The sequence below is a fragment of the Physeter macrocephalus genome, chromosome 13 (genome assembly GCF_002837175.3).
Source record: "Physeter macrocephalus isolate SW-GA chromosome 13, ASM283717v5, whole genome shotgun sequence".
Classification (NCBI taxonomy): domain Eukaryota; kingdom Metazoa; phylum Chordata; class Mammalia; order Artiodactyla; family Physeteridae; genus Physeter; species Physeter macrocephalus.
In genome coordinates this window covers 76370250-76395553 of record NC_041226.1, presented here as the reverse complement: position 1 = coordinate 76395553, position 25304 = coordinate 76370250, and the positions used below count along the sequence as shown (strand labels likewise).

The following is a 25304-nucleotide window of genomic DNA, read 5'->3' as shown; positions in this document are numbered from 1 at the left end:
AGCCGCGGCTGCCATCTTAGCAATTCCTGGCGTTGCGGCCTTGTCGTTGGAGGCGGCCTTCGTGGCGGCCGGCGGCCTCCGGGGGAGGCAGAAAGTCAGCTCGCTGACAGCTCTCCTTCTCCCGGCCTCGACAAGATTGCCAGACCGCTTCCGGAAGCGGAGGCGAGGACAGCCGGGCACGTGCGGGGCCCGAAGCCAGCGGTTAGTCCCAGCGTCGCCCGGAAGGATGGGCCGGTCTCGGAGCCGGAGCTCGTCCCGCTCCAAACACACCAAGAGCAGCAAACACAACAAGAAGCGGAGCCGGTCCCGGTCGCGGTCTCGGGACAAGGAGCGCGTGCGAAAGCGCTCCAAGTCCCGGGAAAGTAAACGGAACCGGCGGCGGGAGTCGCGGTCCCGCTCGCGCTCCACCAACACGGCCGTGTCCCGGCGCGAGCGGGACCGGGAGCGCGCCTCGTCCCCGCCCGACCGTATCGACATATTCGGGCGCACGGTGAGCAAGCGCAGCAGCCTGGACGAGAAGCAGAAGCGAGAGGAGGAGGAGAAGAAAGCAGAGTTCGAGCGGCAGCGAAAAATGTGAGCACCCGCGGGGGGAGGGGCTGGGAGCCGGGGAGGCGGCGGGTGCGGGGTGGCGGGGAGAGGGGAGCTGATTGGCCCTGGGGGGAGTGAAGGAGGTTAGCGGGGTCGCAGGGACCGGCCCCGAGCGGCTGCAGCCCTGGCCTGTGGAAAGCCTGGGGCAGGACAGACCCACGAGTTGGCTGGGAAGGGCAGTAGTGGGGATGGAGCTGGAGGGGCTTGGAGCAGGGCAAGCATTTTGGCGCGAGAGGAGGAGCGTCCCGGAAGTAGGGGGTGGAGTTCCGTGTGGGGTTGGAGGGTGTGGAGCAGGCTGGCCCCGGGAAGTGGACGGAGGACGTTGGCGGGTCCCCTGCAGAAGAGCGTTCTTGCCTTGCCCCCTAAACGCGGGACAGGGATTCTCGGAGGTGAACCGCTTCAGGTGGTTGAAACGTACACGCACCCAAAACAAGTCCTTTTACTTTAGTGCACTCCTGCTGTTAAGAGACGTCGCGGTCGCTTTTCCTGTCTCGGGCCTGCTCTTTTTGTTTTCTGAGGTGTAAAAACAGAATGCGCGCAGCTTAAGTGTGCAGTGAGGTAAATGAATCTTGGCTCTTGAGTTCACCTGTGTAACCAATCGAAGCCTGCTCCGTCTTTTCACTCTTTATTAGTTATGGTCTGTAGGTCTCCATAGCACACTTCGGTGCAAGACTGTAACTCGTTTCCCTTTGTGGTGTATACGTGCTGTTCAGAAGATAGAACATTCGCTTTTACTTTTGCATTGATCATATGCAGAAGAGTCACCTCCCAAGTACCTTTTGGTCTAAGAGTAGGTGCAAATGATTCCAAACGGATGAAATTTTGGTTTTAAACTGTAGAGTTGTGTTTTGGTTCAAGACCCTGGTACTCTGATGCGCTGGGTATTCTTTCCCAAAGCCACGTTGAAAGGTAGAGAGATTTGCTAATTCTCCCTGTTTAACCAGCCATCTTCCTGAGTTCTTCAGTGCATGTTTAGAAAGTGCTCATAAGGCAGGAGACTTACTGAATATAGAATTTTCCTGAGACAGATTTATGAGTACTGAACTGTGTAGGCGTTTTCAGTCTTTCTGCAGTGTAGTTTGTGTTATGTTCCAGCAAAGCTTGTTTCTGAAAGAAATCATTAAGAGGTAGGGGACTGGACAACTAACTACTGTTATTGGAGGAAGCAGTACCTGGAGAGATCTTTCACTGCGTTTCTTTGAAACATGAACAACGCTTGCATTTTTCCTTTACTTAGAACTGTCGGTGGGAAGTATGAACACCGAGTACAAATAATTGTTTCACAAGAAACCTTGATTATATAGAATCCAGTTTTTTTGGTCGGGAACAAGATCCTTAACTGTGAAGATGTAGCTCTCAGATAACTGTCAACAGATGAACATTAAAAAAAATTACCTAAGGTAATTCTGAGATAGTATTTCCATGTGAAAACAAAGGATACTTCCAAAGAGTAATGATTTGCCATTCATTAGAGAGCTGAGACTTAAGGGGAAGAGTGAAAGGAAACTTGGTATGCAAGGAATAGATAGAAGCATTTAGCAAGCTACACACGAATAACAGAGAAGAAATCCAGGGATGAAATGAGAAAATAGAGCAGTTATATTGTCCCAAGTTGATGGAGGAAGCACACTGCCGTTAGCATTTATGAAGGGAGGAGGGGCAGAGCTAGCAGCCACCTGTACACTGAATCCCTGCATGTTGTGCACTAGACACTACTTAGTACGGTCTAATGCCTAATAATGCAGAGGAGACGATGGAAAGATCTAGGTTTTGCAGTCATGGGAATGGGCAGAAGTAGTTGTATATTTACAAATCCTGTTGGTTAGTTCATTCAACTGATACTTATGGAGCATCTTAATAAGTGCCAGACACTATGCTAGGAGCTGTTAATCTGAAGATGATTGACTCCTCCAAGGTCTCCATCTAGCTTGAAGACAGGTAGGTAGATAATAATACAGTGTGGTAAATTCAGTGATAGTGATGTGACTGTAAAAAGGAGGCATCCTGGATGGGTAAACACCTTAGTGCTCCTCAGGAGTGAGTGGCAGGTAAAAATAGGATTCTGTCAGGCTAAGCATAGGAGGATACATGTGGACCAAGGGAGGGAGCCCCCTCCACCCCTGCCAGAATAAGGGGAGGGGTGCAGTATGGTCTTAGGTGGAGTAAAGAGGTGACTATTGACTGGAACATGGATTTCTGTAAGTATTCAAGTCATGGAGTGCCTGGAGAGGTAATTGAGGCTGGGAATCATGGGAAGGGTCTTGCCATACTAAGGAGCTTGGATTTCATCATAGAAACCCGAAGGGTTTTAAGCAGGCAGATGGCGTGGGATTGTAGGTTTGTTTTCAAATGGAGCATGTACCGCTGTGTAGGATAGAAAGTTACAGTAAGTCCACATAGGAGTAGTGAGGGAGCAGTTGTTGGAATGGATGAGAGGGGCAGATTTAAGAAGCATTTAGGGCAAATTAAATTGGATGTGAAACATAAGGGAAATAAAGCATTGTTTTGGCTCTCATGTTTATATTGTGGCTATTGCATCTCAGCCACCAAATGTTTAAGTAACTGCTGTAGGTCAAACACTAGTTAAAATGTCAGAAACCTGGACTTGGCACTACCAATGTAGGCACTAGATTTTGGATATAGTGAGTTCATCCAAGGTTGATACGGGGGACTGAAGCCTGGGGGAAACCTTGAGAGTAGATAGAATGGCCCAGGCACAGAGTGGAGGGAGAAGAGTAGTTGGTTCATGGGACTGAAAGAACCTTAGGGAATGTCTGGATGTACAGTTGGACAAAGGGAGACAAGTGTGTGGTGGAGTAGAGAGCAGACAAGGTGCCACAAGAACACGCACTGTCAAGTGTACCTTCTAGAGGCCCAGTGTGAGATGGAGAGAGACAGCAAAATTAAAATCTCTTGGGCTTAACCGATTAGAAAGTCTCCTTAAGGTTGGCAACCAGATTGTTTCATTTACAATTCTGAGGCCTTGAATAAACTACCTGCCTGTGAGCTTGATTTCTTATCTGTAAAATGGAGATACTTGTCTTGCTTATTGTGAAGATTAAAAGTGCTTAGGTGATACTTGGCATGTGTGTAATGAGACTCAGTAAATAATGTTATTTAATGTAATTTTTTTACATGTAGGCAGATTGAACCTAGTGATTTTAAGAAGTGATCTTACAAGTTACAATCTTGATGCAATAAAAGGCAGACCTTAAAATTAAAAAAAAAATTTTTTCCTCACTTTTGAAAAGTTCATTCCTGTGGTTGAAAATTCAGTTCAAAATATTTCCTTCTCCTCCTTATGTCCCAGTCATTCAATGTTGCTCTCTCTTTCCTCCTCTGCACCCTTATCATTTTTCATACGTATTAGTTTGAGACGCTTTATGCCTGTTGTAATAACTGTTGGAAAAAATGAGTGGCTGAAAATGACTTGCAGCAAATCAGGATATTAATGGCATAGTAACTTACTGTAGCCTGAGGTATCTAGGTTCGCATATACTTGGTGTTCAACTGCATGGCAGATCGAGAGCCTTCTAAATCAGTGTCTAAAGTGAACTGGGATCTATATGAGTGATTCTTAGAAGAATGCTCATTGTGAGAGCAAATTCGTTATATTGGAACTACGTACCTCAGGGAGGTTAGGGCTTTGAGACAAAACATTAGGGCATAAGATCAAGCTGATGTTGGTAAGAATTTTATCAATTTTTTAGGTAATTATTTTGGTAGCTAAATTTTTGTGCAGACCTTTTGCCTTTAATGTTTGTCGTGGAGAAACAGTGCAGGGTGGTAGCATGCCTAAGATCATTATCTTTGGAGTTGCCTAGGTTGAGGGTCACCTCTCAGTCTCACCTGTTTAGCCTCAGGAGCCATCAGAGATGTACATGATGCCGTGGAGTATAAAGCTTTTGGCAGAGTAGTTGGTGTCTGTTCAGTACTGAGTAAATACTGTTTGCTAATATTATGAAGCAGTTCCTAGAAGGACACTCCTAGGGTTGAGTTTGTACATTTTAAAGACTTAAAAATAATATTAACCGATGCTCTGTACAAAGTCACACTCGCATTTAACGATGAGCCCTTGCTGTTTGTTTTAATAGTTGCCATTTTAAAGTTGATTGTGATTAGTGTTCTGAGAGCATGGAGAAAATGAGAACCTACTCTTACCTATTGAAAAACTTCAAGATTTTCATTCAGCCCTTTCATCAGCATCAGAGATGTTTTTTTTTTTTTTTTTGGTTGCATTGGGTCTTCACTGCTGCACATGGGCTTTCTCTAGTTGCGGCGAGCAGGGGCCACTCTTCCTTGGGGCACACAGGCTTCTCATTGTGGTGGACTCTCCCGTTGCAGAGCATGGGCTCCAGGCGTGTGGGCTTCAGTAGCTGTGGCACGTGGGTTCAGTAGTTGTGGCGCACGGGCTGAGTTGCTCCGCGGCATGTGGGATCTTCCCGGACCAGGGCTCAAACCTGTGTTCCTGCATTGGCAGGCAGACTCCCAACCACTGCGCCACCAAGGAGGCCCTCACAGATTCTTAGCAAGGGGATGGATTCAGCAGAGGAGCCTGAGGAAAAGATTAGAGAGAGAAAAGAATATCAAGAGAGTGACAACTCCTGTGACAACAGTTTTAAGGAATGGCTAGGCAGTCATTTTAGGTGGCGGATCTTTCCTAAGATACTAATGGCAAAAATGGGTTGTTGGGTTTTTTTTCTTTTCTGAGAAAGTTTCAGGGCCTCTTATGAAAGTTAGCCCAGTAGCTGCCTTATCATTGATTATGATAATAAGTTTGTCATCAATAAGAATGAACTTCTTTAAATTTTAAGAGCCACCTACCCCTCCCACCCTTCTTCGGCTAACTGGTAGAGGAAAGCTATGTTGTACTAAGTTTCATTCATTTCTATACCTTATATGTTTGTGCTTTTGTGGGAAAAGACAGACAAAAGAAGAAAGACACAGGGATACAGAGATTGCTGAAACATGTGGAGAATTTTTACTTATCATGTATGTTAATACTTATATTTAGCTGTAGAACAGAGTCGCAGAAGTATAGGCTCTATTAGTCGGTATTAGCGGGGGCGGGGTTCAGGTTTCTAGCACAGCATCTAGTGCATAGTAGGTTGTTCAATAAAGACTTGTCGTATCTCTCAAGTGCTTATTTCTGTTGTTCGTGTGCCCTTGGTTTTCTGGATCCAGGTGTGTGGGGGGAAGGGGATTAAAGCAATATCCGGCTCTTAACTTTTTCAGCACTGGACCTAAAAATTGATTTAAATTTTTTTCTGAGTGCTGAAGGAGCAATTTTAACTTTACCGAAAATAACAGTGACAACAAAAATTACATCCTTGATCGTGCTTGTAAGGGAACAGCTCTGCTCTGGTGCCCTGACCTTGCCTGTCTCCTTGTGTAGGGCACAGCAGCAAGGCTTAATTACAGTCCTGGGGGTGCCCCGTGGTGCCTTCAGGAACAAAGGGGGATGAGCAGCCTTGTAAGAAACTCAACTAGGCCATTTCTCATCCTCTGGGTTTCAGTTGAGCTTGGGAGTTTCTGCTCGCCCTCCCCTTTAGGCTGGAAACTGCTGAGCTGTACTTAGAACGGACTCCTTAGCAGCAGCCACCTATTGCCTACACTGCTTGTCACCCTGTACGGCCTGTCACCTGGCCTCTCTGGTTTGGTGTCCATCAGTGGGAGCAGAGACACAGGGAGCTGACAGCATGCTGATCTGGCTTCTGCTGTAAGTAAGAAGCTGGATTGATCTGAGCTCGTTGTCTCCTTGTTAACCAGACCTGTGGAGGTGCGGCCCCGCTGGCCATTGCGCCGTATTGCTGTCCTCGAGGGGCTGTTTGTCCGACAGAAACCCTGAGCATGCGTCAGGTCTCTTCCACCTTTACCTGATTCCTGAGTTAATTAGGCAGCTCTTCTACTGATAAACTACCCCAAAGCCTTATCCCATTCTTTTCCCTCATCTTTTACTTTGTGTGGAAAGTTTTAACTGGAACTTGGTTTACAGTGTTGTGCTTTAAGAGTTGTACCATTTTGAAATTTTAAAATGAGGTTTCTTTGTAGACGTCGCTACATTTACTAATTTTATAAGAACCAACTAACAGAAGAAAGCGTGGGGGTGTGTGTGTACGCGTCTGAAACTTCATGTCATGAAAGCTTTCCAATTCAGCAAAATAGGGTATTAATCCTCATACAGCTGTCATCCAGGTTCAGCAGTTGTTAGCTTGCTTGTTTCATTTCGTATTTCTGTCTTTCTCTTTGGATGAAGTAGAGAAACAGTATTTTTATATTTGGAATGTAGTTTCATTTCCATTGAAATCGCTGCCTGATTTCTTTTATGTATTCCTGGCCATTCTAGCGTTGGGGTGGATATCTCTTCTCTTTTACTAAGCTGCTATAGGTAAAGGCTGATTGAAACTACCATAATACTATATTTCATTCAAAGTTAAAAAAGGAAAAGGAGTATAGATAGAGAGTACATGTTAGGCTTTTGTGGGGGTTTTTTCCCCCAGTGAAAATCACCAATAATTTAGCGTTGGGGAGGAGATATTTAAGAAACAAGCAACAGAGTCTTCAGAATGGTTATTGCAGATATCTAGACCCTAACAGAAATTATGGCTTCTCAAGTAGTTACTATCTCCCTGACAGAAATATGTAGAGATTATAAATGCAGAAACAGATATGAATCAGAATATTAGATACACTGGTGTCAGTATGGTAACACTGTGAATAAATAACAGGAGTTGAGAATGAAAGCACTTCAGCGGGAATTGAATCACCCCCCCCCCAAAGTAGAGTTGAGTTGAAGTGGATTGGGTATTTAAAGGTCACTTAGAAACTGTAAAGTCTTTACTAAACAGATAAATTGAATGACTCTCATACATATGTATGAGTCATCAAAAGATAGAAGGGTTACAGATTTTGTTTAATTTTGTGGATTGTGAGAAATATGCAGCATTCATATATTGACCTCTTAGGATTTAGGTATACTTTGAGAGTCTCTGCATTCATTCCAGCACAAGTTATTGTCTCAAATAATGCCGTTCAAGAGAAATACAGTGTGAGCCACATTAAAAAGGAGCTAGTGAAATTAATTTTAATATATTCCCAGTCTGTCTCAAAATACTGTCATTTTAACATGTAATCAAATAAAAATATTTGAGATCTTTTATATCTTTTCTTCTTACTAATCTTCAATTCAAACCAGACACATCTGGCTAGTTAGTGGCTATCGTATTGGAGATCATTGGTATAAAATGTGCAAGGTTTCCACTGTAGTGCCTTGGTAAATGTCAGTATCTTCACAGAATTTCATTTTGAGTGAATAAGTTCATTTATAATACCTAAATGGGATTAAAATAATTAAACAATATCATGCTTCATTGAACTCTTTAGAAGTGATACTAATATATTTCATCCACTTTCCCATATCTAGAAGAGCTTTGAATTGAAAGTCAGTTAACGAAAGAAAAGGTGCAGTAAAGGGCAGAAGTTTAAAACCTGAATAAGTTTGTCTGTATTTTTGCTAAAAACTACAGTATGTTGCTTTAGCAGTCTGAATCTCTTTGAGTCTGTCTTTATTCTGGTCTTGCTTGGGGTGGGGGAGGGGAGAATGAGTTTAGCTGGTCTGAACTGCTTGCTACATAATAGTTTCTCCTGACTTCTCTGTAGCTCAACTCTTAGACTGAATGGATTGACAGATGAGCAAATCATATATTTAATAGCTTGTCCTTTCCTTATGAAGCTGGTAACGAAAGTAGATTTCCTGTTTCAGATTCACTCTACAGTTCCTAAAACTACTGCATTAATAAGCTGTCTGTATATACTAGTCTTTTTGTATTTACTTTAGTAAGTGACAAAAGAAAAAACCATGATTTTATATTTATTTGAATTTCTGTATCACTTAATCTTTTGGTATCTATCATTTTCTTGAATGTTACATGAAAATGAGTTGTAAAATCTTAGAAATATGTAAGCAGACTCCGTGTTTTACAGACTCACAACTAGTTCTATTTCAACTCTTAGGTTTATTTCTTACATCATCTAAGTCCTTTCCCCACTTTGTTTGCTAGTCGGCAGCAGGAAATAGAAGAAAAACTCATCGAGGAAGAAACGGCACGAAGAGTGGAAGAATTGGTGGCGAAAAGGGTGGAGGAAGAATTGGAGAAAAGGAAGGACGAGATTGAGCGAGAAGTGCTCCGAAGGGTCGAGGAGGCCAAGCGCATCATGGAAAAGCAGTTGCTCGAAGAACTCGAGCGACAGAGACAAGCTGAGCTTGCAGCGCAAAAAGCCAGAGAGGTAACGCTCGGTCGTTTGGAAAGTAGAGACAGTCCATGGCAAAACTTTCAGTGTCGGGTGTGCCTCCTGCGCAGTTCAGAAAGAGATGGAATGCAGACCAATTCCTTTCTCATCTAAACTTAACGTTGCTGCGAAAGTTAATTTTTTAGCCTATTCAGATGTGCTGACTGATATTTAAAAGCTATTTTCATAAAACTATCCAAGGATACTTTTTGATTTAATGGAGCTGGCTTACATATTTGAGAAGTGTTTGAAACTTTTGCCATGGCTGCAGGACTTACATTCTTTTTTTGGGAGGGTGGGGGGAGACAGGGAGTGGTGAAGGGAAAAGGTTAAAAATCCACCTGTGGTTGCGTGTTCTTCTTTTCTGTTTATCTCTCTTATTGCCTAGACTGTGAGAGGCTTTTTGCCTTCAGTCAGATTAAAAAGAGCAGGGCCTAACATTGAGTGGTAGCACCTGCTTTTGATAAGTAGGTTTTCTTGCTCTTCTTTTTTTCCTTCTTTTATCCCTCACCCCCCTACCCCCAAATCCTGCCTCAACACAACGGACTAATTCTAGCATTCTGATCATAAGGCCCTCCATTTTCCTAATGTGTTTCAAAGATCTTTTTAGGAAAAATGTCCAGATTATTCGTCCACTTTTTTAGTATCTACTAACAACTCCTTTTTTTCTCTAGAGAGTTATGAAGGAACAGGTTGTCCTTGTCTGGAGTCAAGCTAAACACATGATTTGTTTTATCAGCAGCTGGAGCAGAAGTTGAAAATGTCTTTCTGTGAGACAGTAATTTGCTACTGAAGCTTTATGGCTTATTTGCACTGATTACTCCAGGATCCTAAAACTTGTTGAAAGTCACTGGAACACTCAAGGCAAATTACTTTACAGCACTGAGTGTCCCTCAACATAGATTGCATAGTGACTGTGAATTCCACTGGTGTGTGCCATAGGAAATCCCGTGGTTATATTTTCTTGATCTTCAATGTTTGACGCAAAATATGTGACTCATTGTCATTTTTAATCTTGGCATTATTGTGGACAAGTTGACATCTTATTAAAGATCTTGTTTCCCAGTAAGCTTAGCTTTTCAAATGCGTTTTTCCCTTGTGCTGTCTTTAACGAGATATACATGTCTATATTTGGTGGATATCACAAACTCTGTGCCATTGAGTATATGAAATTTTTGTTAGTGCCTTTAATAATGAAGATACTTTTGGAGTAATGGTGCTGTCTTGTAGCGAGTTATTAATCATAGGAAGATTTTTTTCTCTTCATTTGCTTTTTGTTTCATATTAACAATTTTTTTTTACACGGACACAACCCTCTGACAGTCTTTCCAAATATTAAAATCATTTGAATATGTATGCTGTGATCTCAACACTGCCCAAACCATCAAGCAATCTTCATATAGTTTGCATTATAAAATCTCATTAAATTCTCCAAGAAAAAATAAATTACAGAATTTTATTTCCTGACCATGCACCCCCTGGATTCCTGAATTTCAGTTCAGATTGTAGATGACAAGATAAGCTGCCTTTAGAAATTGTCAACATCTGAATGTTAAGTCCATTCTCCCCATGGAAGAAGCCCTTAGTTCCATGAAGTATGGATTACCATTTGTATTTTTCACTAACAGTAAATGTATTTTTCTTATTAATTGTTTGCCTTAGGAATGATGAATTACATTTTTTGTTCCTTCTTACCATAAACATCTGCATTCCTCAGCTCAGCCTTCCTTGTATGTTGTTTCTTTATAAATGGTTGAGCTGCTGATGCAGGTATTGCCAAGCTAACAGTACAAATCATTTTAAAGAGGAAGCTGGCGCGTATGGCAGCCGAGGAGCACACTCTGCAGGACACTGGACAAGACAGTAAATATTCAACTTTTAATGCTGATTAAAGGAGTATAGGTAAAGAATACGTAGGTATACATAATTGGTGAGACAAATATTCACTTTATTTATATTTTATATATTATTTTTTTAATTTGGTAAATACTATCCAGTTTTGTAGTTGTCCTTGTTGATTTGTGTGATATTAAAGTATTAGTAATAATTGCCAGGAAACTGTCATTAGGGAGGGTTTAGTTGGTTGCTGTTTGGACTGGGAGGGATGATGTAAATTTAGTACTAGAAACAAATGTTAGTGGCTGCACAGTTTATCGTTTGTCAGACAGAAGGTAGCTATAAAGCTACCCTGTTTAGTCAGATCGAAAAAGTTCAGAGGAAGATTAGTAAATATTTTATCAGTAAAAAAAATTTTATTTTTCTAACATCTTAACATGTCCTCCCCTTTAGGAGGAAGAACGTGCAAAACGTGAGGAGCTAGAGCGAATACTAGAAGAGAATAACCGAAAAATTGCAGAAGCACAAGCCAAACTGGTATGTATAAAGCATTCATGAAAAATATTTTAGAGTTCTCGGGACTATTTTAAGGGATTTGAGGGAAAAGTAGGAATAGTTGACTAGATTTTAGCTACTGTCTTCTAGAGGAATCTGTTTGGGGCAAGCCGGAAATTCTGATTAATCTGGAGAAAATTCCAAAATTCACAGTGGTTTAAAACAGGTTTCCTAGGGGAAATTGTACTATCCCCATCCCTAATTTCTTCTGTACCTAAAAAAACAAAAACAAAAACTTGAAGGTTCTTAATTAAGCCTGCTAATGTGCAGCGTTTCACTTGGCATTAGTTGCTTTGTTACCAGTTACTAGACAGAAGAAGTAGAGAGTGTATGTGTGATAGTAAGTATACCAGATTAATAAATTTTTTTCATATTTCATGTTTATAATCTAACAGGGAACACAGAGACTTAAATAATTACAATATGAGATACAGGTGTAAAAGGAGATACAATTTTTACATTTGAATAAAGAAGTCAGTATAAGAATATTGAATTAGATTTTTTAAATAGAAAAATGAATACATATCACTTCTATTTTTCTTTCCCATTCTGTATTTTAGTACTTCTGTTTGTTTGTTTGTAGCACATACTAACATTTAAAATAGAATTTAAAAATAGATAAAGTTTTTGGTGTAAAAGGGTTTTCCTAATTAAGAGTATGAATATATTTTGAAGCATTCTCGGTATGATGAAAAAGAAAGCTAGAATTAAAGGACTGTGGATATAAATAAAAAATGAAGAAAGATAGTCAGACATTATAAGGGAAAATTTTCTTTTCCTTATGAAGATGGCATATAGGAATTCTACTTCAAAGTAAGAATATAAATCAGAGATAGAGGGAAATTTACTTAGGATGAATGAGGATTAGTGGTATTTACTGCCCAGGAATGAAGACATGACCCTAGAGGGACTCTTGGTTATAGACAAGTTTTGTCTAGTTAGAAATGTGTTGAGAATAATGCAGCCATAGGAAGACATTTGCTGCTAAGTCATACTCTTGACTGGGGGAGGAAAAGCAAGATGTAAGCTCCAGTTAAGCGATTTCAGAAAAATCAAATTCTGTGACTGTGTTTATAAAGGCACAGAAAAAGATCTGGGAGGATCTAAGTAATTAACAGTGGATCCCACTGGGGGGTTGGTGAAGGAGGACTGTAAATAATTGTTTTATAGTGAATAAGAATGTGAAAGTTAGAACCACCAGCAGTTGGTTCTAGAGTATGATCTTTTAAAAGATAATCTGCCCCAGATAAGAGCCAAACTAGAAATACCCTAAACAACTTACTGAACATGACACAAGGGATTCTTAATATCACTGTCCTGGTTACTGTGAAAGCCACAAGGAAAGGGAAGACCTACTCGTGTTTTACCAATGAAAAGACCTTAAAATCTGCTTAGGTGGAAGAAGCACCATGAATATGAGGTGGGTGAGAAGCCATAATAAGATGTATCAGTACATGCTGATTAATACATACGTGATAATGCTTTTTTTTTTTTAGTGATTCCACGTGAGGAGAAAATCTCAGTGCAAGTGTGAGAGAAAGTAAGATGAGAAGTGTGCATCTTAATTTTAGTTTTGAAGGTTGAGCTTTGAAAGGTAGATATAGTCTTGTTTGTAAGGCCATGGATATTTGCAGGAGAGATGAACAGTATAGTTGGTGCTAGCAACATTGAAGCAAAATTACCCAGTACGTGGGATAGAATTCCTCTTAGAACGTGGTGTAAGAGACTGTATAGGGAGTTCAGTTTGCGGATGTCCTGAAAGGCCAAATTGTGACTTCTAGAGCAAGGGTTCTAAACTTGGTATACCGTGCCAAAGTCTTGATCCCTTCTGACCCTGGGGTAGCTGTCTGAGTGCCTAGGGACAGCTTGGCCTCCTTATGTTCCTCTAATAGCCTTCTTTGTTTATCCAGACCAACCATAAAAATAGGAGAAGATTAGCAAAGCATATTCTAAAGCAGTGCTTTTCAAGTGGTGGTAAAGTTGCCCAGATTTTGTTTTTTTTTCTTTTAATCCCAGTTTGTCTCAGACCTCTACTTTTGCAAAATACAGTTAAGATGAATTATTAGAAAAATGAGGTCAAATTGCTATAGAAGTTTCTAAAATGCTTATTCTTGGCTTCTGCATGTCATTGTGGATCAGTTACAGTTTGCACTGTCGTTGGTCCATGGGCCATACTTAAGAGTAGCACTGCTCTAGAACCCTTGAGTTTGACTTCGTATTAATAGACTGTGCAGTGACACTGCTCTGACTGCATGTTATCAATAAAACTTCAGTGAAAGGGTATCTTGGGGAGAAAGAAGCTTGAATTTGAGGAAAATTGGTAAAAATCTGGACATAACTAATTTGCTTCTTGTGTTCAGTAATGTTGGAAGCATAAAAAATTATTGTTCTTGTTGGAGAGAATTAATTTTTATTTGGTTCTATTGGTGGCCATGTCCTTGCAGGGAAAGTAGAGTACCCTTTGTGTAAGAAGAGACAAGAAAATGTTACTGTATGAACGCGCAAGGCACACTATTGCAGTTTCTCTCATTTTTATCGTCCTTTCCCCTTCCTCTCAATTTTGAGCACAGTTCTTTAATCTTTATACAGGTTTCCTAGTATTTACACTAGGAAATACTACACAGAATATATTGAAAGTCTTGTTAAAATAATAGACATATGAATAAAAAGCAGTTTGGAGATAAAGGTAGCCAGGATGTTAAGTTCTCGTAAAGGCTTTAGTGTCTTAATTGTGGAGACAAGGACGACTCCAAGAAAAGTCAGCTAATGATATGGAACTATTTGGTAAGTGGTATGAGTTACAAGAGGTAACTGACATAATTGCCCTGGGAACCTTCCTGGAAGAGATACCCCTGCCCTGGACCTTGATGGACAGTTAGAAATTGAATTGAGGGTGAGGAAATGAAGTAGGGCAAAGACCTTTAGGGAAGTAGAATTAGAAGAAAAGCAGGAATGTGTGGGATCTCTTGGGATAAGCAGTAGTAGTTGTAGTAAAACCACTTTATGTGTAGTCAGAAGTTCAGGTTTTGAAAGCAGATTAGACAGGTTGGAAAAGAATGTACCCTGGGGGAGATTTCTTGTCTATAACCATGAAAGAATAACACAGTGATCTCTTGTAAATCAATAAAGGAGACCAACTTCCTGAAAGGGGGGAAAAAAAAACTACTTCGAGATGTAAAAGAGGTAACTTCACACAAGTAAAATGAAAAGTAGCTGTAATAAATTCCTGAAAATAAATCCCAACCTTAATGGGAAAGCGAAGAAATGCCCCCTCTCTTTTCCTTTTTCTCTAATACTACATACCAAATTTGAAAAGACTTTTTTTTTTCCCGTTAGTACCAAGTGTTGGCAAGAAAATGGTATAAAGGAGACCCTTTATATAGTGTACTATCCTGGGAGTTTAAATGGATGTGACCATTTTAGAAAATAACAATAAATCAGTATATACCAGGAACCTTAAATTTTAATTCTGCTCCTAAGAACTTACCTAATGGAAACTGAATCCAGTACAAATCAATTCACACACAAAAATGTTTTCCCCTTATTTGAATAGTGAAAATTGCCCACGTTTTTAGATAAATTATAACACATACATAGAGTGGATTTTTCTGTAGTCAAAAAGCATCTGATAATACAGGGGAAGTAGCTAAATACAAAACTTACATATACATTATGATTTTCCTAATTTGAAATGTATATTTGTACATTTAATAGAAAAATATGCCAAAGTACTGAGAATAGTTATCTCTAATTGGTAAGCCTATAAGAAATTTTATACTTATCTCCAGTTTCTACTTTTTTTTTTTTTTTTTACAAGTAATGTGTATCACCATTATGATCAGGTAAGAATAACTAGTAAAGAAAGTAAATTTAAGCCACACTTAGACTAACTTTTAAGTAAGCCCTCGTGACAGAACTTCAAAGATTGCTCCCAGTAATGTCTGTAATAAGGAACAGATTAGCTAAGCCATACGGACTCTCATATGTGATACATGTTAAGTGGTCTAGACCAAGAGTAGTTTTTGCTCATTTTAGTTCCAAGTTGTTTATCAAGATACTTGATTTTATCTGTCCATAAGGAGGCAAGAAAATATTAACGAACATACGTATTTGATTTATAAAATCAAACAAAAATTAATCCAAATGTGGATTGGCTTGACTTGGCTTTTTGGCAGATTGGTTCCTAGTTCTTGGGTTAGTATTGGCCTTGCACAGCTATCATCAAACATTTGAAAGGCTGTTGTTAGTACAATGGAGAATTTTAATTTTCTTTAAAATGTTACGAGTAGTACTCAAAATTTTTCAAAGTCCTCGTCTTCACACAGTTTTTAGTGATGCGTCTGGGAAAAGCCCAGATACTATTGTGAAATGTGTATGAATCTTATTTATTCAGAACAGGAAACTGACTAAATGAAGGTGGTAGGTGTTGCCATGGAATGAAATGTTCTAGGAGGTTCTGTCAGTAGGAAAAATGACCCCTCAAACTGTCCCCTGAAATTCTGGGTCTATAGTGTATTTCCTCTCTTTAATATTGAAATAATTTTCCCCTTTTCCCTTGCCAGTTAGGGAGAGTTGGCATGCTCATTGTGCTATATATAACACGTGGTATCTCACCAGTTTGAGAGATGAAAAGATAGTACCATGTTTACAAGTTGACTATATATGAAATGTATTCCACAAACTTAAGTTTCAGGTAAACCAGATCTCACTTTGCAATTAAGAGAGAGCTCTGAAAAGAGTTCTTAGGGAGATGTAAGAAAGAATTTTTTAATGTTTGTGTAGTAGACAGAAAAATGTCTCCTGCCCCCCAAAAAAGATACCCATGTTCTGATCCCTAGAACCTGCGAGTGTTACCTTACATGACAGTTAAAGAGTCTACACAGATGTGAATAAGTTAAGGATCTTGAGGTGGGGAGTTTATCCTGGATTATTACTGTGCCCTAAATGCCTTTACATGTATCCTTATAAGAGGGAGATGGAAGGAGATTCTACCACAAAACACAGACAGGAGAAGCCAAAGACAGAACAGAGAGAGATTTGAAGATACTGGCCTTGAAGACTGGAGTGATGTGGTCAGGAGACAAGGAATCCTCTTAGCAGCCACCAGGGGGTTGGCTGGGAACAGACAACAGCAAGGAACAGCAAGGAACAGACTCCCTTTAGATCCTTGGGAAGGGAGCACAGCCCTACTGACACGTTGATTTAGGTCCGGTAATCCTGATTTCGGACTCCGGCCCTCAGAATAATCTTGTGCTGTTTTGAGCCTACCTAGTTTGTGATAACTTGTTACCTAAAAATGTGGAAGTGTTTTTGGTATTGGACAGTGGGCAGAGGCTGGAAGAATTTTGAGGTACATGATAGAAAATGCCTAGACTGTTAGGAGGAAAATGGACTTTAAAGGCACTTCTGGGGATTTCCCTGGTGGTCCAGTGGTTAAGAATCCGCCTTGCAATGCAGGGGACGCGGGTTTGATCCCTGGTCGGGTAACTAACTAAGATCCCACATGTCGCAGGGCAGCTAAGCCCACTCGCAGCAACTAGAGAGCCCACGTGCCACAACTACAGAGCCCACGTGCCACAACTACAGAGCCCATGCGCTCTGGAGCCCATGTGCCACAACTAGAGAGGAGCCCCGGTGCTGCAACTAAGACCCAACACAGCCAAAAATAAAGAAAGAAATCCCTTTTTTAAAAAGGCACTTCTGGTTAGGGTTAGAAAGAAAATGAAAGCATGTTATGCAAACTGGAGGGAAGGAATTCCTTGTTATATAGCGGAAGAAAACCCAACTGAACTGTGTCCTACAGTTGTGTGAAAGGCAGAACTTATCTAAGCGATGAAGTTCATATATAAAGCTGAAGATTTTTCTAAGTAAAGTGCAATCTGGTTTCTTCTCAATATTTATGTAAAATGCAAGAGGAGAGTAATTGAGGAAAGAACCAAGAAGTAAAATAAATGAGAACTTGATGTTTGGGGAAATTTTTAGCCGATTTAGATTTCAAAAGATGCTAAAATTAGATTCACTATTAGAAAAACTTGTTCTGGAAAGAAGGCTGAGGGTATGATTGGACATCCTTTTGCTAATGCTGAAGAGTTTGTGTCTGTGACTCATAGGTTACCTCAGCCATCTTAGCAAAAGCCAGGAGTAGATGAGATTATCCAGGAAAGACCTGTGGAAGAGCCTGTTGTCTAGTGGCCTGATATACATGGCAGACTCACAGTGTTTTTGAGGATGTTGTATCAGCAGAAGCACTGCCAACATGGACTGAAAGGGAGAGAAGACCTAATGATGAAAGGCTTTCAGACTGCACTAACATAGGAAAAGGTGATATGAAATCAGAGCAGAGATATGAAGGTACTGGCCAAAGGAATGTGGCCCTGGAATATCAACACCTTGATTTTGTTGCAGTGATACTGATTTTGGACTTCTTGCCTTCAGAATAAACTTCTGCTGTTTTAAGCTATCCAGTTTGTGGTAATCTGTTACAGTGGCTACAGGAAACTAACATAGTTGGAAAGAGAATGGGGCATTTATGCTAGAGTGAGTGTATTATATAAGTTGAAACAGCACAGTACTTAGGATGGCTCGTAATGACATATTTATACATTTTAAGAGATAGGAAAATACGGTATGGCATCAAATGTAAATGTCAATTAAATATTTTAATTTGAAAGAGTGGGCAAATTAGCTAAGGATTTTAAATCATTGAGAGGCTTGTTCCCAGTTGATAAGGTAGAAAGCTGATTTAATGATGTTAATGTATTCTGGGCAACGATTTTTTAAAAACTTTCTGGATATTAATGTATTGACATTGTGTGGGGTGGTGTGAAGGATGGAGACTAGAAACGAGAAAGCCACTGAGGTCAGTGTAAAAGATGGGCACTTGGTCAGGTGGGAGTAGACAGTAACAAGAGAGTAGTTGAACTTGGTGAGTGATAAGGGTGTACAGAGGGAGGGAGAAGAGGAAAAAGGAAGGAAGGTAAAAGTCTATTGTGGGAACCAGGGAAGACCTGATGTAATCGTGCTAAGAACCAAGGATCACCAGGCATTTAAGGAGAACTTTCACAAAAAGGAATGAAAACTGAATAAGACAAACAAAAGAACTGTGTAAAAGAACAGAGAATTTAGGCTACAGAAGATTAAAAGAACCACATCTAGAAGAGTACAGTTTTTTTGTGAAATTTATAGGACGTGAATGGTAAAATCCTGAAGGTATCAGATTTCTCTTTTGGCATTAACAGAGCACTCTCTCCAGAGGTCTGGAAGGCAGTGAGTTTTGTACCCAAAGTTTCTTTTCAAACCAAGGTCAACTATCAGTCAGTTCCTTCTTGAAGCAATTGTTTGTACTTTAAATAAAAGGGGGCTAGAAGGAGTGTGGTGGTATGATTTCTCTTTAGATGAGTAGCTAATGATACCCCGTAATGATAGTTAGTGTATATCCTAAGGAGGTAACTATCAGAATAACTAAATTCCCATGGCCCCTGGGGGAAAAGAGAGAATTGCTTTTTTCAGTCCTCCTTTGTTATTTTCTTTATTAAACCTTGTACATGAATAACATCATAATAGTTTGCTGAGGGTCAAAACTAATTACATTAAATTTCTTGTTAATATTTTTTTTACTCATTGTTTATCTAAAAGGGGGCATACATTTTACTTGTTATGGAGGGGAGGGTGCATTAAAGAACAAGGCTGCAGAATGGCAGAGTGAAGCGGGAGGTATGTTTTGGGAGGTTAAAATGCAGAAATTCACATTTCTGAGTAGGGGCATGATTCCTGATTGTCAGATTTCTTTAGTTCTTCGCATCATCCCAGTAATCACTCCTGATACATATTTCTATCTTTAGATTTTTGGGGGGGTAAAAATTCATACATATTCCACGTAGAGAGAGTAGTAGGTTTCAGCATCACCATTTGCTAAAGAAACTGCTGCTAAGGACCTTGATCTAAAATTACAGACAATGTAAGGAGAATGCTTAGAAAAGAGTAATTTTTAAAAAGGCAGTCGGACCTCTATGTAAAGTGGGAGGGGGAGACAAAAGATACTGGGAAGGGGGTTAAGTAGACCCTTCTACTCTAACGGTATGTTTTGCTCTTGTGTATTTCATCTCAACAGTCATTCTTTTTGCGTGGGGTGCAGGGTTGAAAGCCTGTTTGAGACCAGACAGGGTCCCGGGTGTAGTGGCTGGGAAGGACTGCCCCACTGTGATGGCTCTAGTGTGGTGGCTGTGTGACCTTTCTCTGTGGCCTCTCTGATGTCCACCACGTCAGCCTTGTAGGAGAATTTAGCGTTGTTCACCTGTATGAATACGAATGTGCATACCCTCCCCCCATTTGGAATAATGCTTTCTTTTGCATACATTTGAAATGAGGGGAGAGGAGCAGTGTATATGTGCCAGCAGATGGGATCATCAGGAACAAAGCAGCCTATCAGACAGTTAACTGCAGAGGGAGGTGGGAGGCAAGGCTTTAGAAGAATACCTAGCAAGTAAGGTGTAGAGTCATATCACACAGATGGATAGGTAGTTTTTCATCACTTGAAAGCCACTGTATTAAAATGAGAGACAGGTTTGGTTTTTCTCAACTAGCCTGTTTTTTTTTTATATAAAATATACTTTTATTGTCAAGATTTATCAGTTTACCAAGACCTTCATTAACCTCCAGTTGAAAAAGTTTTTGTAACTTTCAGTTCAACATAGTTTTCTTATTTTGTTATTTATTTATTTTTGGCTGCCTTGGGTCTTCATTGCTGCGCGCGGGCTTTCTCTAGTTGCGGCGAGCGGGAGCTACTTTTTGTTGCGGTGCGTGGGCTTCTCATTGCTGTGGCTTCTCTTGTTGCAGAGCACGGGCCCTAGGCGCGCAGGCTTTGGTAGCTGTGGCGCACGGGCTTAGTTGCTCTGCGGCATGTGGGATCTTCCCGGACCAGGGCTCAAACCCGTTGTCCCCTTCATTGGCAGGCGGATTCTTAACCACTGCACCCCCCGGGGAAGCCCCAGTTTTCTTACTTTAGAGCTAAAATAATTGTTTTCCTTCTCTGGTCACTGTACTTAGGCCCTCAAATATTTTTTGTTTGGTTTAAAAGATAATTTCAAGCATTTTAAAGTATTGCACTTTACAGTGTGTTCTCTCAATTATCTTATTTCATCTCATAATTACTCTGTGATAACTTCATTGTTATTGTCATTGCTATTAGAGCCATTCTTCATAGTAAGGGTCAAAAAGAATACGATTTTCCCAGGATTATTGAAGTACTGAAACTTAAAGACCAGCTATGCATGTCATAAAATTCTTCTTTGTTTTACAAAAGCCTTATGAGTGTTAGTTTTACAAATAGGGAGTCCTCCCCTGATGTATTAGAATTGTTGGAAACTTATTACAGGCCACATTTTAGGACACATTTTTTTTTACATAAAGTAAAGACACTTGTATCTGTATCATTCTTTTTATTTGAAAATGTCTTTTTTTGTTATTCTTATTTTCTGCAGTTTTATTGATATAATTGACATAACAGCACTGTATAGCATAAAGATTTGACTTACATATGATTACCATGGTAAGTTTAGTGACAATCCATCATCTTTTTCTTTTTTCTTTGCCAAGGTGTAATTGAATATGCTTAGTTTAAAGCTGTAATAGAACAAAATACAAATATTTATACATAAAGATGGGAAAGACCTGCTTGATTTCATTTTTTAAAACCATTCCATTGTCAGGTACTTGTAACAGGCACTGTGTGCGTAGCTCTGGGGATAACACTGTTAGCTATAACCCCTCCCTGGTTAATTACAGCTCTCCCTCTACACACAGATACGCTTTTGTCTCCTGTATTTGTAGACTTCGATGAAACTGAACCTTTTCTGTTTCTTCACTCAAATCTAAAGATAATTTCAGTGCAGTAGAAATAGTATTTTCTGTCTGTGAAGGAAGTTACTTTCTAAATCTTGTTTAATTTTTTGATTAGGTAATATCACATGATTCAAGATTTAACAGCCACACAGTATTTTTTAAATATATTTTCCATGATGTATTTAATAGTCCATATTGATGAATATTTGGGTTTTTCCAGTCTTTTACAAACCATGTTGCAATAAACTTGTTCAATTTTGCAGGTATGCAAGTATGTTTATAGTATAAAATCTAGAAAATTAAATTGCTGGTTATAAAAGTACTGTGAAATGTAGTTTGGGGTGGATAGTGCCAAAGTAGTTTTCATAAATTTCTCAAATGGGTTGAGGTTGTGATGTTCAAACCCATTAGTCCCCAAGCTTCTTTCTAATCTGCTTTCCTAGGGGCTGAGTTAGAACCTTATGGAAAAGTGAGTCTGGGGTGTTTATCCTGGAAAGAGTTTCCAAAGCACAAGCGTGCCCCCTAAGAGTCTTTACTATGTCTTGATTCAGTTGCATGTGCCATGCTCTTACCCCAAATGTGGGATGATTTATTAAAACTGGATAAATTTGCATATGCATTTACTAATGGTTATCAGAAGCAGATGATTATTTCTCTTGTAATTATCAGTGAAAGTCTAAACAAGAGAATGGTGATTTTGCAGTGGACTTTGACACACAGGTAGGATTGTCGTAGGAAAGAATGGCATGAGCTGAGCTGGGGGTGGGGCAAGATAGAAAGGATATGGAAAGTCGTAAATAGTACGCTAATTTAGGAAGTCAGGCCGTGTCTGCACAGTGGAAATCATTGGAAGTCGGAGGGCAGGAGAGCACAGTGCTCAGGAAAGGGGAAGCCAGCAGCATTGTGTAGGGTGGATTGAAGGGCAGAGACTGGAAACAAGACCATTTTAGGTCTGCGAGAGATCTGGGGCCCTGAACTGGCACGGTGGCAGAGGGAAGGGACAGAGCTCTATGGGAGAGGATATAAAGGAAGAGAGGATATAAGGGGAGAATTGACAAACCTGAGGGCTGTTTGGTTGTGTCGAGGAAGAGGGAGGAGGGGAAGGAAATAAGCTCTACTAGATGCGTGGCAGTAGGGAGGCTAGAAAGGGCTGATTCATTTTAAGGTTAGGCTTGAAGAATTTAAATCTGGAACACGTTGAGTTTTGAAGGTATTGAAGAGGTTTCGCAGTTGGATGCTCCTCAGCCAGCTGGAAATGTAGCTTAGGAGAAAGGTATGGGAGAGGTACTTCAGCTCTCCGTCGGGTTCCACCTTATGAGAATGCAAGGATACAGACGTTTGTGAAAACACACTTGCCCACCTTTCCCTCCCACCTAATTCCCGCCTCTTCAGTTTGGGTCTTCCTCACCTCTGACTGCACTTGCTAACAGCGGATTGGGCCCACCGTCTTCCTCCTTTCCGGGTCATGATCCTTCCCCTTTCTTGCTCCCCACCCCACCGGCCTCCATCTTAAACTTTCTGGTGTGACTTATGAATTTAAAAGTTGGGTGGTTTTTTTTTCCCTACAAGATAAAATTTAAACGTTTTATTAAGTTGAATACCAGAATTTGTTACCTTTTCCATCTTCTGCCGTAAAGCCTATAATTCAGTCATATTGACCTTTAGTATTCCTGAAAAGAAAAACCTATCCGTGGAGGACCTTAATCTTTTGAACCTTAGTGTTTCATTTATGGGAGGAGAGAAAATTTTTAAAAGACAAGTTCAAGTGAACAGAAGAATGAGTAAAGGGAAAGGCCACTAAACTTATTGTTAGTTTTTGGCCATCTAGAAAACAATTTAAATAGAATAATGGAGATGGAAGCAGTGAATTTTTAAAATTTGACTTTGAATGGAAATAAGGCATTCAAAGGATGCAGTGTGTATTTTAAGATCAAGGTCAGATGGGGGGAAAAAAGGACAACTCAGTGATGATAGCTGAGATTTAAAAGTCAAGGGTTAGAGCAGGTTTCCTAAACCTTGGCACTGTTCATCTTTGGAGTTAGATGATTCTTTGTTGTCAGGGAGGGAGGCTGTCCTGTGCCTTGTAGGACGTCTGGTGGCCTGTTCTCTGCCCACTGGGTGCCAGGAGCGCCACCCCCACACACGACACACACGACACACACGACGCACATGACGCACGCACACGCATGGACACACGACACCACGCGGCACACAACACGCACACACACGACACACATGACGCACGCACACGCATGGACACAACACACTGTACACATGACGCACACGCCTGTTGTGACAACCAACCACACACTTCCTAATGTCACCTGGGAGAGGAGTAAAATTACAGCTGGTTGAGAATTAAGGGAGTGGACATGGAATCTTTGGGGAGAAGGAGCAACTTGATGAGGCCAGAGCTCGTGAGAATGACCTGAATTTTCTTGGTACAGAGGGGAATCTTCTGTAGAGCACACAGGAAGGAAGTTGGTTGCTTGAGACTGAAGGAGTTGTGAAGGAGTCGAAGGCATTGCAGGAATTTTATTGGTATCTATTTGAAATTAGATAGCATTTTATAGTTAGCCAGGTCAAAAAGGTCTCATTTTTCTCTCCAGAAAAAAACTTATTATTTCATGGTTGTGTATTGACAATATAATGTAGCTCCGTTGGAGATTTTTGTCTATAATTTTTGTATGCCTTTCTAATTATAAATTTAGTTATAGTAATTGGTAATAACATACTCTGAAAAATTCATGCCTTAATTCGTATTTGACTATTAATCTGGTGCACCGACGGTGTAGATAAAATAAAAATAGGTAATAGGACAAAAATGTATATACTGATCTCAACATGATGTGTAGAAACTTCATTTTCAAAATGTTCAAGTGCTTTCCTACAATTCATATATTTTTCATAAAAAAACAAAATCAGAAAATGTTGGAATAATTAATAAGGAGTTCTTTTCTAACTCCTAGGTATTTTTTTCTGATACTTTCTATGTGATCTTAGGCAAGATGATTTTTTTTTTTTTTTTTTCTTTCTTTCTTTTTCTTTTTTGGTATGTGGGCCCCTCACTGTTGTGGCCTCTCCCGTTGCGGAGCGCAGGCTCTGGAAGCGCAGGCTTAGAGGCCATGGCTCACGGGCCCAGCCGCTCCGCGGCATGTGGGATCTTCCCGGACCGGGGCACGAACCCGTGTCCCCTGCATCGGCAGGCGGATTCTCAACCACTGCGCCACCAGGGAAGCCCGGCAAGATTTTTTAAACATATACTTTTGTGTGCTCCTGTTGATGAATTTGTCACCCAATTTCTGGAATATCTAATAGAAGACGTGAAATTCTGAGTTTTTACTTTTACCTTTCAGGCTGAAGAACAGTTGAGAATTGTTGAAGAACAAAGAAAGATTCATGAGGAAAGGATGAAACTAGAACAAGAGCGACAGCGTCAACAAAAAGAAGAACAAAAAATTATCCTGGGCAAGGGGAAGTCCAGGCCAAAACTGTCCTTCTCATTAAAAACCCAAGATTAAATTGCAAACTCTGAACTTTTTACAAAGAAAAATGGAAAAACTTTGTATGGTAGCTTCATGTTGAAGTGGTTTTTTTTGTTTGTTTGTTTTGTTTTTGTTTTTTTAATTTGGAAAATCTGGAAAGTTAGCTTGTTCTAATAGGGGCTATGCTCTGCAATTCCTTTTTTCCCTCCCCCCGTTTAATGTCCATTAAGTCAAATCCTTATCAGATCATTGTTACCTTCCAAAAAGCGATATTTTTTCACCTGTTGGATTCTGTATTAGTGATCTGAAGAAGAGCAGATCACTTTGTAAACTATGGATGGTCTGATAAGGTTTTTACTGACCCACTGACTTCAGAGTTATACTCTGTTTACTACATCATAATGCTGGTTTTGCTAACTTTTTGTTTTTTTATATATTTATAAAAAAAGAAAAAGTTGGTAATTGCATTGGAAGCGCCCAGGGTGTTACTGGACCTTTGTGGTGTATTGTTAACCAGTGTCCTCGTGATACTGTTACTCTTGGTGTTCCTGACACAGGTAAGGAAACAGTTGGTCAGCTCTGATACAAAATACATATACAGTTCAGTATTGTCTCTGTTCAACTTGTTTTCATTTCATTGACGAAATCAAACCAGCATTCCCCATTGTGTAAATAAATGATTTTGCTGAATAAAGTAAAGTCTTAAATTCA

The 25304-nt window shown here is 40.2% G+C and overlaps 1 protein-coding gene across 2 annotated transcripts; it reads left to right on the top strand.

Moving 5' to 3' along the window:
- ARGLU1 (arginine and glutamate rich 1) lies at positions 1 to 25304 on the top strand. 2 transcript variants are annotated; one of them, XM_007106001.2, is made up of 4 exons: positions 1 to 573; positions 8649 to 8874; positions 11167 to 11250; positions 24465 to 25304. In XM_007106001.2, the coding sequence occupies exons 1-4, from the start codon at positions 227 to 229 to the stop codon at positions 24627 to 24629; spliced, it is 822 nt and encodes a 273-aa protein (XP_007106063.1). In that variant the 5' UTR covers positions 1 to 226; the 3' UTR covers positions 24630 to 25304. The 2 variants fall into 2 exon arrangements, 1 of the variants encoding a protein (XP_007106063.1); XR_003682497.2 differs by having other exon boundaries at positions 108 to 573; positions 10683 to 11250; positions 24465 to 24519.

Excerpts from the sequence above, each read along its gene's own strand:
- ARGLU1 (XM_007106001.2), top strand. The coding sequence starts at position 227 with ATGGGCCGGTCTCGGAGCCGGAGCTCGTCCCGCTCCAAACACACCAAG. Across the intron at positions 574-8,648 it reads TTCGAGCGGCAGCGAAAAAT|TCGGCAGCAGGAAATAGAAG; the intron begins GTGAGCACCCGC and ends TTTGTTTGCTAG. Across the intron at positions 8,875-11,166 it reads CAGCGCAAAAAGCCAGAGAG|GAGGAAGAACGTGCAAAACG; the intron begins GTAACGCTCGGT and ends CCTCCCCTTTAG.